The sequence below is a fragment of the Equus przewalskii genome, chromosome 26 (assembly GCF_037783145.1).
Source record: "Equus przewalskii isolate Varuska chromosome 26, EquPr2, whole genome shotgun sequence".
Taxonomy (NCBI): domain Eukaryota; kingdom Metazoa; phylum Chordata; class Mammalia; order Perissodactyla; family Equidae; genus Equus; species Equus przewalskii.
In genome coordinates, this window is record NC_091856.1 from 5,137,578 (window position 1) to 5,152,195 (window position 14,618).

Consider the following 14,618-nt stretch of genomic DNA (forward strand, 5'->3'; position numbering starts at 1 on the left):
ATGACTACTGATGACAAAGACCTGTCCCACTTCCCAGGGCTTGGGCTTCGGCTCTGATGACCCATCACTTGGAATGTGACCCTTAGCGTCAAAGTTCTGAACCACTAGGCCACCCAGGGGTAGTCCACAGAGCAGCATGGACCCTGATCCTTAGCACCCCTCTCACCCCGGCCATCCCGACAGCTCTTTATTTCAAGATGAATAGTGTGATGTGGGGCTTGGACAAGCTTTGTGAAGATACCAGATGTTTCCAGAAAGTGCCTGCTTTAGGACTGGATTTTTTTTTTCAAAGCAACTGTAGAGGGAGGTAGAAGATAAGAGTTAAAATTATTTAAAACTCTACGTATGTGCCTCTTCCAATATGTTTCCATAGAAACATAACTGGAATAAGCCACCACTTTCAAAGCCAAGTGTAGACCATAACTTCCAAATCCTCCATTTGCTTCCGAAAAAACGGACAGTGAAAGCATGGAACGTGGAGGAGGTCTGAAATACCCCTCGGTCCCAGACTGCCCTTAACTTGGTTACTGCCCAAATGGCCAGAGAGCCCCGGACCCCAGACTGCAGGGAATTCCTGGGGTAGCTGCGTCGCGGCCCGTGGAGGCAGCCTCCTGCCATTTCCGTAAGGGTACGCCACACGCATGGCTCGCGTGGGTGACTGGACTGCTCCTGATTCCATCTCTGGTTGCAGCCTGCCGGGAGGCAGCCGGGGGATGGCCTCAGGGAGTGCCGGCGGCCTCTGGATGCTGTCTTGGTGGCTGCCCTGTGGCTCTCCTGGGTGTTCAACGTTCAGTCACCTTTCGTGCTGTCCGCCATTTTCTCTCTGCCTCAAAGCCATTTCAGAATGGTCAAGGAGGTGCAGATGGTGACCTGGTAGACAAGGAAAGCTTGGGGAAAAAAAAAAAACCACCTTCCACCTAAATTCACAGGCTGTCTTCTCACCATCCGTGTGTGCACTGCTTTCACTTCTGGGGAAATTATCTCAAATTATTTTCCTTAAAAGAAAAAAAAAGTCCCATATGGGTGCGTGTGTCTGCACACACACACACACATACAGTGTCAATTCTTGGTTTTCATCTTCCTTGATCTAAAAGCAGCATTTGACACACTTCATCAAAACTTCCTCCTTGAAGCACTTTCTTCATTTGGGTTTCCTGGACACCAAACTCATCTCATCTTCTTCCTATCACTGGCTTCTCCTTCCAAGTCTCCTTTGCTGTGTCCTTCCTACCTCCTCGATCTGCAGACATTGGAGTGATTGAGGGTCTGTCCTTGGCTTCTTCCTCTTCTTCATCTACATGCCTCCTGCCATCTTACCATCCAAGGCTTTCATTGTCATCTATATGTTGACCACATCACGTTCCCATCTCCACCTCTCCTTGAACTTCAGACCCTTGTGTCCAACCCCTACCTACTCCCCATCACCACTAGCAGAGTAGGTATTCAAAACATGAGAGCGTTTTCTCTTTTTTTCCAAGAATACAAATCATATTTAAAAATCTTTTTTAATATACTTAGCAGATTTACCCACACCTGCTATATCTGAAGTGCAGAAACAACCAGTCTTGCCGTCAGACACTGGAAAGCAGAGGAAGGAAGGGCTGAGAGGCAATGGGGGAGCACTGGGCACAGGGCCCAGTCAGGGGGCACCTGTCAGTCCTCACCTGGGTCTGGGGCATTTGTCTCTGGAGACCTTTCCCTCCTTTTCAAATTCCCCCTGTGCATGGACAGCTCTCTCCCCTACGATCCCGCCCAGGGACGGCTCTCTCCCCCACGCCCCGCCCATAGATGGCTCTCTCTCCTGGCTACCCTCTACCTTTCTGACCACCACTTCAAAGTCCCCTTCCCCGGTTCTCTTCCTGCTCGCATCAATGCTTAGTGGCTCCTCACGCTCCGGTTGGGACATCTTCACTTCTTACTGTACCCGCTCTCTAGGTGACTACACTCATTCCCACGGCTCCCATCCTCCATGTACTAATGGCCTCTGTCTACTGGACAACCTGCTCTCTTGTGCTCCAGGATCCTGCGTCCAATCTTCCAAGACCCTCTGCCCCGAAACAAGCCTCTCACATTCCCTCCCAAACCCGCCTCTCATTCTGCACCCCGCCTCAGGGAAGAGGTCTGCCGTCTACCACTCAGTCAGAACTCTGGGCTTTGCCCTTGCTGCCTCCCTGTCCCCAGCTCTTGAAGTCAGTCAGTCACCAAGTACTGTCATCTCTGCTCCCTTAATAGCTCTCAGATCCACCCACTTCCCTCTGTTCCCACTTCAACTCCCCTGCCTCAGGTCCTATGAGCTCCTGTGAGGATCACTGCAGAAGCCATCTCTGGGCCTCTGGCCTCGCCCTTCCATCTGTTCTCACCCACAGCCAGGGCAAATCTGCTCAGGTCACTCCCCTGATTAAACATCTTTAATTTTGAAGTTTAAACTCCTCTGCTTAGCACACAAGGTCCGTAACAACACAGGCTCTATCTGCGTCATCATTCACCCTTCCTGTCACCTCCCCAAAGGCACTCTCAGCTTTGGCCAGCAAAACTACTTCATATTTTTTTTTAGCTCTTTAAGAAAAAAAATGATATACTGACATCATGCTTAATGGTGGGAAACTAGAGGCTTTCCCTCTAAGATGTGGAACAAGGCAAAGATGTCCCCTCACGCCACACCTCTTCCACACCATGCAGGAAGTCCCAGCTAATACAAAAATAAGATGAGAAAGGGAATAAAAGGTATACAGATTGAGAAGGAAGAAAGAAAATCGTTTGCAGATGACACAATTGTCTATGTAGAAAGTCCCAAAGAATTAACAAAATAACTCTGGGAGCTAATAAGCAATTAAAGCAATGTTGCAGGATACTAGGTTAATATACAAAAGTCAATTGCTTTCCTATATCCAAGAAATGAGCAGCTGGAATTTGAAATTAAAAACACAACACCGTTTACATTAGCACCAAAAACAAAATAAAATACTTTGGTATAAATCTAACAAAATATGTACAAGGTCTATATGAGGAAATCTACAAAACCCTGATAAATGAAATCAAAGAAAATCTAAATAAATGGAGATATTTCATGTTCATGGATAGGAAGACTCAATATTGTTAAGATTTCAGTTCTTTCCAACTCGGTACGTAGGTTCAATGCAATCCCAATCAAAATGCCAGAAAGTTACTTTGTGGATATTGACAAACTGATTCTAAAGTTTCTATGGAGAGGGAAAAGAGTTAGAATAGCCCAGACAATATTGAAGAAAAACAAAGTCAAAGAACTGACACTATTTGACTTCAAGACTTACTATAAAACTGAAGTAACGAAGACAGTGTCATATTAGTGAAAGGACAGACAAAGAGACGGAACAGGATAGAGACTCTAGAAACAGACCCACACAATGTAGTCAGCTGAGCTACGACAAAGACATATAAGCAACACAATGGGGAAAGGATAGTGTTTTCAACAAATGATGCTGGAACAACTAGACATTCATACGAAAAAAGGAATCTAGATACGACCTTAAACCTGTCACAGTAATTAACTCAAAATGGATCACAGACCTAAATGTAAAATGCAAAGCTGTAAAACTTCTAGAAGACCACAGGAGAAAAATCTAGGTGACCTTGAGTTTGGCAATGATTTTTTAGATACAACACCAAAAGCATGATCAATGAAAGAAAAAATAGACCCATTGGACATCACTAAAATAAAAAAATTCTGCTCTGCAAAAGACAACGTTAAGAGAATGGAAAGACAAGAAACAGATTGAGAGAAAAGATTTGCAAAACACATATCTGAAAAAGGACTTGCATCCAAAGTATAGAAAGGACTCTTAAAACTCAACAATAAGAAGACAAAAAATGTATTTAAGAAGTAGGCAAAGATGTGAACGGACACATCACCAAGGAAGATACAGAGATGGCAAATAAGTCTCTGAAAAGATGCTCCACATCATATGTCATTAGGGAATTGTAAATTAAAACGAGATACCACTACACACTTATCTGAATGGCTAAAATCCAAAACACTGACACCACCAAATGTTAACAAGGATGTGGAGCATCAGGAACTCCCATTCATTGCCGATGGGAACATGAAATGATGCAGCTACTTTGGAAGACAGTTTGGCGGTTCCTTACATAGCTAAACATAGTCTTAGCGTATAATCCAGCAATTGTGCTTCTAGGTATTTACACAAATAAGTTGGAAACTTATGTCCACACAAAAACCTACACAAAAATGCTATAGTAGCTTTATTCATAATTGCCAAAACTTGGAAGCAACCAAGGTGTCCTTCAATGGAGGAATAGATAAGAACTGTAGTACATCCATACAATGGACTATTTTTCAGTGATAAAAGGAAATGAGTTATTGAGCCATGAAAAGACACGGAGGAATCTTAAATGCATATTGCTAAGAGAAAGAAGTCAGTCTAAAAAGGCTACGTACTGTATGACTCTAACCATGTGACATTTTGGAAAAAGCAAAACTATGTGGACAGTAAAAACATCAAGGGTTGCCAGGAATTGATGAAGCATAGAGGATATTTAGGACAGTGAAACTGCTCTGTATGACACTGCAATGTGGGTACACAACTTTATGCGTTAGGCAAAACCTACAGAATGTACAACACAAAGAGCGAACCCTAATGTCAACTATGGACTTGAGTGAATAACAATGAATCAACATCGGTTCATCCAATTGTAACAAATACACGACGCAGTGCAAGATGTTAATAATAGAGGAAACAGTGGGGTATACCGTGGGGAGTATACGGGAACTCTATACTTTCTGTTAAATTCTTCTGTAAACCTAAAACTGCTCTAAGAAATAAAGTGTATTAATTATGTATAAAATTTTTTAAAAAATGATATACATCACACATTTAGAACAGTACCTGGCACATGACAAGTGCTACATAAATATTTATTGCATAAAAATGCAGAGGGCTGTGGAGCTGTGCTGGCTCCTCCACAGCCCTCCAGAATCAGATTTTCATTCCCTGGACACACGCACACACTCTTGCTGGGAGAGTCTCCTCCACGAGTCCTTCCTGCTATTCCATTCCTGCTATCCTTCATCCTGTTTATTTACTTCTAACTGCATCAGAATCTATGCTGTCTAAAGGAATCCTGCTTATTTGTCTGTGTGTTTCTTGTCTGCCCCCTCACTAGCCTGTGGGTGCCATGAGATCAAGGGCCCTGGCTGCCGTGCTCACCTCTGTCTCCCCAGGGAAGGTGGGTGCAGGGTGCTGGGCTGGGCAGTGCAGGAGACGGCTCAGACGTGGCCCGTCCCAGTGGGGTGGGTGGCCGGGATGCACTTGGCAGAGAGCAGTGTGCTGAGTGACCTGACGGAAGAGCACCAGGATGCGGGCGGCGGGACCGGGGAAGAGCAAGCACTTACATCTGGGGGAGCCAGGAAACTCAGAGAATGTTCCCATAGCGGTAACATGGTGGGCCTGGTACTGAAATTCATTTACTTGTCAGAGAAGGTTCCAGAAGGGAGGAGAGCACGGTCAAAGGCTTGAAAGTGTAACACAGAGCAACGCCTCTGACCTGACTCCTGAGGTGTTCAGAGTGTCCAGAGCAACCACAGGCATCGAGTGATGAGGCGAGGGGAGGAGGGGACAGACCACAAAGATCTTTGATCATCTGTCCCCCATGTGTGGACTCTCTCTGGCTGGGAGTCCTGGAAGAAACAGCCCCTTGAAGGAGAATTTAGGACACCTCCTCCTCGGGGCACACTGTTCAACCATCGCACTGCGTCTGACAGAGGAGGGTCTGAGAGAAACCAACTGACAGCCTGGCGCTGTTTGGTGGGAAAACGACAATAAACTGAGAGGGCTGTTGGTGGACAAATCAAAGGATTCTGCTACCATGGCAACGGAACGACATGGCAGCCCTCAAATATGCGGAGAAAAAGAGCAGCCGGCCAGAAAAGGTTGAGAGGAATCTCAGCAGATACCTGGAGGAAAATAACAGACAGGGTGTCTGGGCCGCGAGCCAGGCAGCTGGCTCTCCTCCAGGCCCTGCCCTGGAACTCCTGGATGCCCCCGCGGAACCCTCTTTCCCAGACTCAGTGTCCTCATCTATGCAGAGAGTCATTTCCGTGGCACCCCACGGCTCCTCTGTTTGAGAACCATTGCCCCGGAAAGCCTGGAATGGGCTAGGGTTCCAGGTGCAGAGCCATCGAGGGCAGCTGTCCTTATTACAGAGAGGAAGGAAGGCAGGCAGGATGGGTGACAACCGACTGTCACTTACACTGACTGGACCTCATGAGGTTGCTCTCCTTTAAATGGTCCAAGAGGACAGGCTTCCCAAATTCATTTCTGGAGTCTGCTGACGCAGGCTGACTCCGCCCTGTGCCTCTCCCTGCCACCACCAGAGCCTGCGGGACCCCGGTGAGTGCGCAGCCCCAGCTCAGCCTTGAGTCTCCAGTCTCCGGGTGGCAGCACTGCCCTTGTGCTCTTGGCCTCACACCCGCCTGCTGAGTCTGTCATTGTCCACCTACCCCAGCTCGGTCTTCCTGCCAGCTCTGCCTGACTCGGCTCCCTCCCCTCCCTGATATCCTGGGCCCTCCACCGCCCGGCACTCTGATATCAGTTGCCATCTGCTGAAGAGGAAAACACTTCTCTGCTCTACCCACTTCACAGATCTGGGGCCAATGACCAAAGGTCTATGAAAGCCCCTAAAAACCACAAAGATCTGTCTGCGTTGAAAGGCAGGGGAGAGCGGTGGGTGAGGGTAGTTGGTGGTGTTGCCACTAACCTGCTAGGGAACCTTGGGTAAGTCATATAACCTCCCTGGTTCTGTTTCTTCATCACTAGGACGGTGCCACAGAGCTGCTGTGAGGATTCGAGGAGGCAACACGCCAGCCACCATCACCACCACTCTGGTTACTCTTGTTGTCAGTACTGCTTGTGACTGTCACCACCACAGGCCCTCCCTAGCCTGGGGATCCAGTTAGCCAGGGACAGCTCTTGCTTGTGGGGACATCCCGTCTGGATTTCCAGATCCTGGTGGTGGGTGGGGAATCCCGGGATGGAGTGGCGGGCAGGACTGCTCCATCACCAACCGTGCAGATAAACGGTGACCAGATGGCACCTCCCCTCCGGAAACAGCCTGTCTGCCTGCGTGACCTCGGCTGGGTTTCTGCCCCCTTGGCCATGGGCACAGCCAGCGTCGGGTCCCTCCTTCTTTCTCCCAGGGCGCACGCTTAAGGCAGTGAAACAAAGGCTCACAGCTCGCAGCCTCTCCTGAACCCCCGCCGTCGGACGTGGCCGTCTCTGTCCTGCCCTGGCCGCGTCCCTGCCGACTGGGCTGAGCAAACCCTGTCCGTCTCCAGACAGATGAGGGTAGGCACCTTCCTGGCCAGGTGACCTCGGGTCTAGAGGGATAAAAACCTCTGTCCCCAAGCATAAAATGACCATTTCCACTTTAAGAATTCACACTAAATTCCACAAAACGATTTCCCTAATAATGCAGTGAGAAAACCCCAGTTTCTCCACAGAACGTGCTACGCCGTCGGGAAAGCCACCGCACAGCAGCCCTGCTCAGCCTGGCGCTCGCAGAGGGGCACGCACAGCCATTCTAAGAGGTCAGCCAACCACCCCTTCTACAGGGACGCAGCCTCCCCAAGCTGGGGCCCCCCAGGAAGGTCGGTGTGAGATAAGGGCAAGGCTGAATGCAAGACTATTAAATGTATAGTTAACAGTACTTTTATGTAAGTTTCTTTATTTTAGCAACACTTACCATTTTGAGAATCACAGTAACTAGGAGGAGCCATCAGAACGTTTACTCCCCAGCAGCTCTCTTTAGGGAATTTACTTAAAGGAGATGAAAAATGCAGTGTAATTCCTGGATGGACGGATCCTATGAATGGGGCTTCGACCACGTGTGGAGAATATTCTCTTAAACAGCCCAACGTGTACCCTTAACTCTGCACATAGTAATATACCTGGACAAATTCTGCCACCACTTTCTTTCCAGGAGGGAAGACCTTATATTTGGCTTTCTTGAGATAATCTGTGTCCCGAATGGAAGGACACCGGAACAATGAGGCATTCCTGGTGGGAAGGTCGGCCATGTGGAGCCGTGAGGAGTTCCCCAGAACCACCTGGATTTCTTCTCCAGAAGCGCACCTTGGGCAGGCGGGGGGGCGAGCTGCCTCGCTGTCCCCATGTGTCTGGGAGCAGCATCCGCAGGCTCCCTCCTGCTGGTGCCGGAGCTTACCTCCATGCTGTACCTCTCCACCGTCCTTCTCAGGGGGTCCACAGCCTGCCAGCAAATCAGGATGCACAGGTCGATCAGCAGCATGCCCCCGACAATCACCAGCAGTTTCTGGTCCTTGATGATCTACAGAGAGGGCAGGAGCAGAAGGGGAGCGGTGAGAGAGGGCGTCCCAGATGGCAGCTGAGGGGCGGGGTCAGGACAGTGACTGAATCCTGTCACACCCAGTTGGAGCATCTCCTGTGACTCTCCATCACCCACGGGATAAACCCAGCCGAGCTCCACGGCTTGGCATTCAAGACCTTTCGCAAGCTTGGCCTGACCAACCCCCAAACACCCGTGTGTATTCACTTAAGTCTAACGACTCCTAGACTCTGCCCCTCCTGCGATTTTCACCCCCTAAGCCTTTGTAGGTGCTGGGACTTTTGTCTAAAACACCCCATTCTTCCTGCGAGGCAAACTCCTAATAATGGTTAAAGACCCAGATCCATCGTCACCTCCTCCGTGAAGTTCTCTCTAACTCCCACAGCAGAACTAATTACTCCCATAGCACTGTGTTCACATAATTATCAGGAGTAGTAACCACATTGAGAAGAGCTCACACTTAGCGCACACTTACTCTGTGCCTACCTCTAGTTGACTGTTTACAAACATCATCTCTCTTAAAGGCAGATACTACTATCATTCCCATTTTATAGATGAAGAAACTGAGGCTTGTGAGAAGCTGAGTAGCTGGCTCGATGTAATACAGGGATGAAGAGATGAAGCCCAGGTTTGAACCAAGCTCCTCCCCTCCCCCGAGGCCACGCCCTCACACATTTATAGCACCAGCCAGACGCTACATTTAGTTTATGTGCGTCTGCCCCTCGGCAAACAGGGGAGCCGGCGGGAAGGGCAGGCTGTTTTATTGATTTGCACACCCTCAGCGCCTAGCAGGGCCTGGCAGGCAGTAGTACTTAAAAATGTGATGGACTGAGTTGAGATGAAAGAATATAAAAAGAACTGTGACCTGCAGCCCTCCCTGCAGCCTGGGGTGTCTTTACCTCACTGTGGCATCCCCACCTCGCTTTACGTCCTTTAGCAGGGACTGGCCTGGGGACAAACACTGCCAGCGCCACAGCCGACCTGTATATCTCTCATTGCACGTGTATGCGTCCCCCACCCCACACACGCACCAAATAAAAGCCAACGCGCTGAAGCAGTTCTGGAGAAGACTGTAGGGAAATAAACAAAACCGAGGCAGAAGCTTCAGTAGACGCGTCACCAGGTCTGTCTTTTAACGATGAAAGCCATTTTTAAAGGAGAACTAGAAACTCAAGAGGCCTCTCTGCGGCCGAATTGTGAAAAGAACAAGAAGGTGTTTCTGAGTTACTGCCAAAGAGATCAAATCCATGAAAACTGCTTTCTCTGGGGGCACAGCGCTGGCAGAGCCCCTCTTTGAGATTTTCCAGAAGCATCCAGTGAACCACTGATGCTTTGCAGAAACCCGGCTTAACCCTCACTTCCCGGGGAAGCAGGCAAGCCCCTGCTAGCCTTGAGAAACTGGGGCAAAAGGAAGAAATGCCGGAGGAGCTAAGGACTCAGAGGACAGGCCGGAAGGGGCTCCGCTCGGTGCTGGCCCAGGGCTGATTTACCCCGCTGTTTCTGACCCCCGGAAGCCTCCCCCACCTTTGGATCGAACCCCAGCAGCTTCTCCTCTGTGAATCCAGGCAGGCCCTGTGCAGGGCACACGCTGGGACCCTGTTCCAGTCAGAAGGGAGGCAGGGACCAGCCAGCCCCTCTGTGCCCGGGTGCCTCGTGCAGGGGCGGCCCTCAGACGTTCTTGTGGAAGGTGAGGGGAACAAAGGAGTCAGCTCTCAGGAGGAGGCCGGGAGGAAGTGGCCCTGCTGAGCAAGTCCCAGGTGTCTGCCTCCCGCCCAGGGCTCAGCTTCTGCTTCCCACGGGCCCCCTGCCGCAGGTTCCCATCCCTCCCCACCTGACAGCTCCTGAGCCCTTCGGGGCACCCCGTCCTCTCCCTGTCCCTGCTCCGCGGCCGGAGGACATTTCCTTGGAGTCATGGCCACGTCCATCTCCTTCGCTGCCCCATGACAGCTGCAACTTCTCTCCTATATGTGTGATGATCTGATTCGTGCCTGTCATCCCTACTAGATGGTGAGCTCCGTGCGGCTTGGGTTTCGCTCATCACTGTATTCTCAGCGCCGTCCAAGGCCTGGCACAGAAAAGCCAGGAAGCGTTGACTCACGGATGGCGACCTAAGAAAACACGCCCTGAGCGCTCACTCTGTCCCAGGCTCTGAGCTGGGCACCGGAGACACAGAGAGGGACAGGCCCTGGTGCCGCCCTCCAGGGCCCCTGAGCATCAGGAAGGAAATACAGACTTGTCCTGGATGTTACCAGAGGGCGCCAGGAGGAGAGGAAGTGGCTTCACAGAGGAGTCGCTGGAGGCCGCGGGGGGGCTGGGAGGAGGGCATGCTGGGCAGAGGGGGCAGTGTTGCACCATCATGGCGCGGGAAGAGCTGAGGGGCCGGGTCAGGAAGCTACCGCATCACGTCACCCCCGCTCAGGTGTCTCCTGTGACTCCCCGTCACCTGCGGGATAAATCCTGCCAAGCTCCATTGCTTGGCATTCAAGGCCTTTCCCGGGCTTGGCCCAACCACTCCCCAAACATGCACGTGCACTTTTTTGATGCTTAACCAACTCTAAGTCTTTGGCCAGGTCATGAGTTTCACCCTTCAAGCCTTAGTAGGTGCTGGTTCTGTGGCCTGAAACTCCCTCCTTTTTTCTGTGAGAGGCTTCATGTGGCTGGATAAGGGTGGGGCGGGTTGGGGTGGCTGGAGGGGGAGAGCCTGTGTGACATGTCATGGGGCCTCACGTGGGGCTGCTGGAGGTTCAAGCATCTTTAAGCATCAGTGTGATGGGGAGCGATCTGCAGCATTGACGGTGGGCCTGAGGCGGGAGCCTGTGGTAGGAGGCCAGTTAGGAGCTGGGACAGTTGTCCTGGTGAGCAGGGAGGAGGCCCGATCCAGGGGAGTGACTACCGGGACGGATGGGAAGATGCCGACGCCACACACACCAGGCCGACAGGTTTCTCCCCATCCCAAAATCTCCCCCGGTAAGTGCCAGCACCTCCAGATCCCATCTTCTCTCCCTGGCTTTCCTGTGAGACAAAAGTCTACTGCTCTTCCCATGGTCTAACTTCCAGGAGGCGTGACCTTGAGCTTCCTCGACACTGCCGCTTTCTCCCGGCCTCCTCCTGAGAGCTCAGGAGGTACAGGAGGATGGAACACCTGACACTCCAGCCACACAGCCTTGGGGGCATTGGGCCTGCACAGTCCCCACTGGACAAAAAGCAGCATCCTGACGGGAAAGGGCTGAGAAGCACAGGATGGGCCACGCTCAGTGAGTCGCCTGCAACGGAGGAGACCTCCCTTTCTAGTGGAGGCAGCACGTCCCCCACTGTTGCCTGGACGGGGACAGCATCCACGTGGCACAGCTGGCCTTCAAAGACGAGCACCAGAATTCCCCTCTGCCAAGTGTGGTAAAGAAAAGTCCTTCCAGCTTAAGGCTCAAGTATGAAGTTTGAGGCAGCACGGGGCAGTGGAAAGACAGGATCCAGGATTATGTGGGCCTGGATTGGAGTCCTGGCTCCATCTCTTGCTTCCTGTGGGACCCTGGAGACCACTTCCTCTCTCATTCCGCATTTCTCATTTGTACAGTGGCAAGGAGCTGGGAGAGGGGGCAGGGAGGCACATGTATTATCTCTAAGCATAGTGCAAGGGGAGGAACACGGGTTCTGGATTTAGAAGACTTTATTCTAATCCCAGCTCTTGTCAAATGTGATCTCGGGCAAGCTGGATAACATCGCTGGGCTCATCTCCTCCTCTAAAGCCGGGACCACTGAGCCCTAAGCTGCGGAGCTGACATAAGAGTAAAACGAGGTGGCGCATGGAAAGCACCTAGGATGGTGTCTGGTACAGAGAAGACGCTCAACAAATGGTAATTCTTTGGCTCCCATTACCTGGGTTTGGACAATTAGCGAGTCGGCGTAGATGTGCCCGACAGTGATATCTAGGGGCCAAGTATGATATCGCTCAGCTCTCCCCAACACAAGACTAACCACACAGGTGGATCCAGGGGAAGACCCTGAGGGGGGAGAGGGGACATGGCTAATTTCCTTTTTCCGTTTCCAAAGCCGTTTGGCACTTGACTAGGGTCTATGACTCCACGGATTTAGGCTCAGTGCTTACGGGTTACGTTTCACTTATTAATTGCGGAGACATTTATCGAGTGCCAAATCTGAGTCAGGTCCTGTCTAGGCACTGGGGATGCAGCAGTGGACAGAACATAAATCTCTGCCCTCGTGGAACACGCACGACAGTGCGGGAGACTCTCAGTGAATAGTTAAATAAATACCCCACGCGCACAGACAGTACAAGGTCCAGGAGAGGGGACAGAAAATAATCTTTTAAGAAAGATCTCAAATTTCAAATTTAAAAAGCAGCATTGACCCGATCATACACAGTCAGCACCAGAGCATCCTCGTGTCAGGCGAGGCCATCCCCAGTCTCACCTCAGCTTCTCTGACTCCCTTCCTTCTGTTTCAGCTTTCTCTTCAACAGCCGCAGGAACTTCCCTCTGCTGTGTCAGTGCACACTGAGGCCGTCACGCCAGCGCCCTCTCTGAGGCTGGGCGGTTACTAGTGCTCCATTCTCACCGAGTGAGAGATGGAAGCAAAGGCACCCAGGAATGATTAAACACCAGGTTCTGGAATCAGATGTGAGTTCAAATCTCACAACTAGCTGTGTGACCTTGGGTAAGTTTCCTAATCCCTCTGAGCCAGTTCCCTCATCTACAAAATGGGGACCATAAACACACAAACCACATTAGCTCCCAGAGCCTGGCTTATAATCACTGTTCAACAGATGTTGGCTATTATTATTGAATGCCACTTCCCATTGTTGTTTAGAGCAGGGATCCGCAGACTATGAATTTGGCCCACTGCTTGCTTTTATAAATAAAGTTTTCTTGGAACACAGCTACACCCACTGATTTTTGTATATGGCTGCTTTTCATTCCACAACAGCAGAGTTAAGCGGTTGTGACAGAGACTGTGTGACCTGCAAAGTCTAACATATTTACTCTCTGGCTCTTGACAGAAAAAGTTGGCTGACTCAGTTTACAGAAAAGGGCATTTCATTATTTCTTCAAAAAGCTTCAGATATTTTGACTGATTCAGACTGGCCTCCTCTAGGACCAACCCATTGTCTCGTTCCAGGGAACACCCTTCCAGGGGAAGAGACAGCAAATGGTGCCCCTGGAGTTGGCAGTGCAGCGGCCTGCCTGCCTGCCATCATTCAGAGGACCCATGCATTGATGAAGCTGCTAAGCCCTCTCTTGGCATTTTCCCGAAGCTGAGCCCGGATGAAGTTCTGCGGGGATGTCTCCATGTCATTGTCTCCACCAAGACCAAGACATATTGGTAGTGAACTTTCCTCGTCCTCAAAAAGTCATCTGCCCCCAGAACAGAAGGGCTCATCTCCGAGTTACTGCTCTCTTCTCCACATTTCAATCTGGTCCTAATAAGAGCCAGAATAGAGTCTGTAATAAGGTTTTTCAATTCAAGATTTTATGATTGGTCTTTAGAAAAAAATAGTAACATGCTATAAAAATACTGAATTTGAGAGCATTAAGTGACATGTGTCAATATGGCCTTTAACAGGCTTCTTTTCCTTTAATGTCTTTAAAAATGTGCCCAGATGGGGTGAAGTTTGTGCATGTGTGTTTGGGGAATGCACGCCGTCGTGGGTGGAGGGAGGAGCAGGTGGGAGCCAGGGAAAGAAGGAAAGGACCAAGAGTATGAAAAGCAGTATATGGCTGCATTTACAAATTTACATAAATCTAGTACATGTCAGTAAAAAAAAATGAAGAGACTGACTGGAAAAAATTCTAAACAAACAAAAAACCCAATAAACAAAACAACAACAATAAAAGCCAACCTTGGCCATATGGACATATAAAAGGTTGGATTCATGGAGAATTCAATCCAGTTTTGACCTGCAAATGCCACAACCCTTTCAGAACGATCTGGTTTCTGGACTCGAGTTTTTGACGTGTGTAAGGTGCGAATTTCTCTTCTACACCTTTAACCTCCTCGAATCTGGCTGATAAACGATGCTGGGCTGCAGCACCGCCACCTGCGCCTGGAAGAACCAGGAAGCCTGGAGCAAAGAGCTCCTTCTCTCAGAACGGTGCATTCACCTGGCCTTCATCGTTTTCACAACAGACAAAACTGGTGACCAAATCTTGTTCTCAGAGAAGCCTCTTCCCTGGACGCCCGGGCCCCCCAGGCTGAGCTCTCGGTTTGCCCAGACGCCAGGCGTGGAGCGAGGTCCCCAGCTCCTCCAT

The 14,618-nt window shown here is 50.2% G+C and overlaps 1 protein-coding gene across 3 annotated transcripts in view; it reads right to left on the minus strand.

The window, feature by feature from the left end:
- GABBR2 (gamma-aminobutyric acid type B receptor subunit 2) overlaps positions 1 to 14,618 on the minus strand; it is a 331,181-nt gene that overhangs the window by 44,667 nt on the left and 271,896 nt on the right. For all 3 annotated transcript variants that reach the window (XM_070595867.1, XM_070595866.1, XM_070595868.1), the window contains one exon: positions 8,218 to 8,340. In XM_070595867.1, the coding sequence (XP_070451968.1) occupies positions 8,218 to 8,340 (123 nt within the window). The remainder of the gene's footprint in view (positions 1 to 8,217; positions 8,341 to 14,618) is intronic.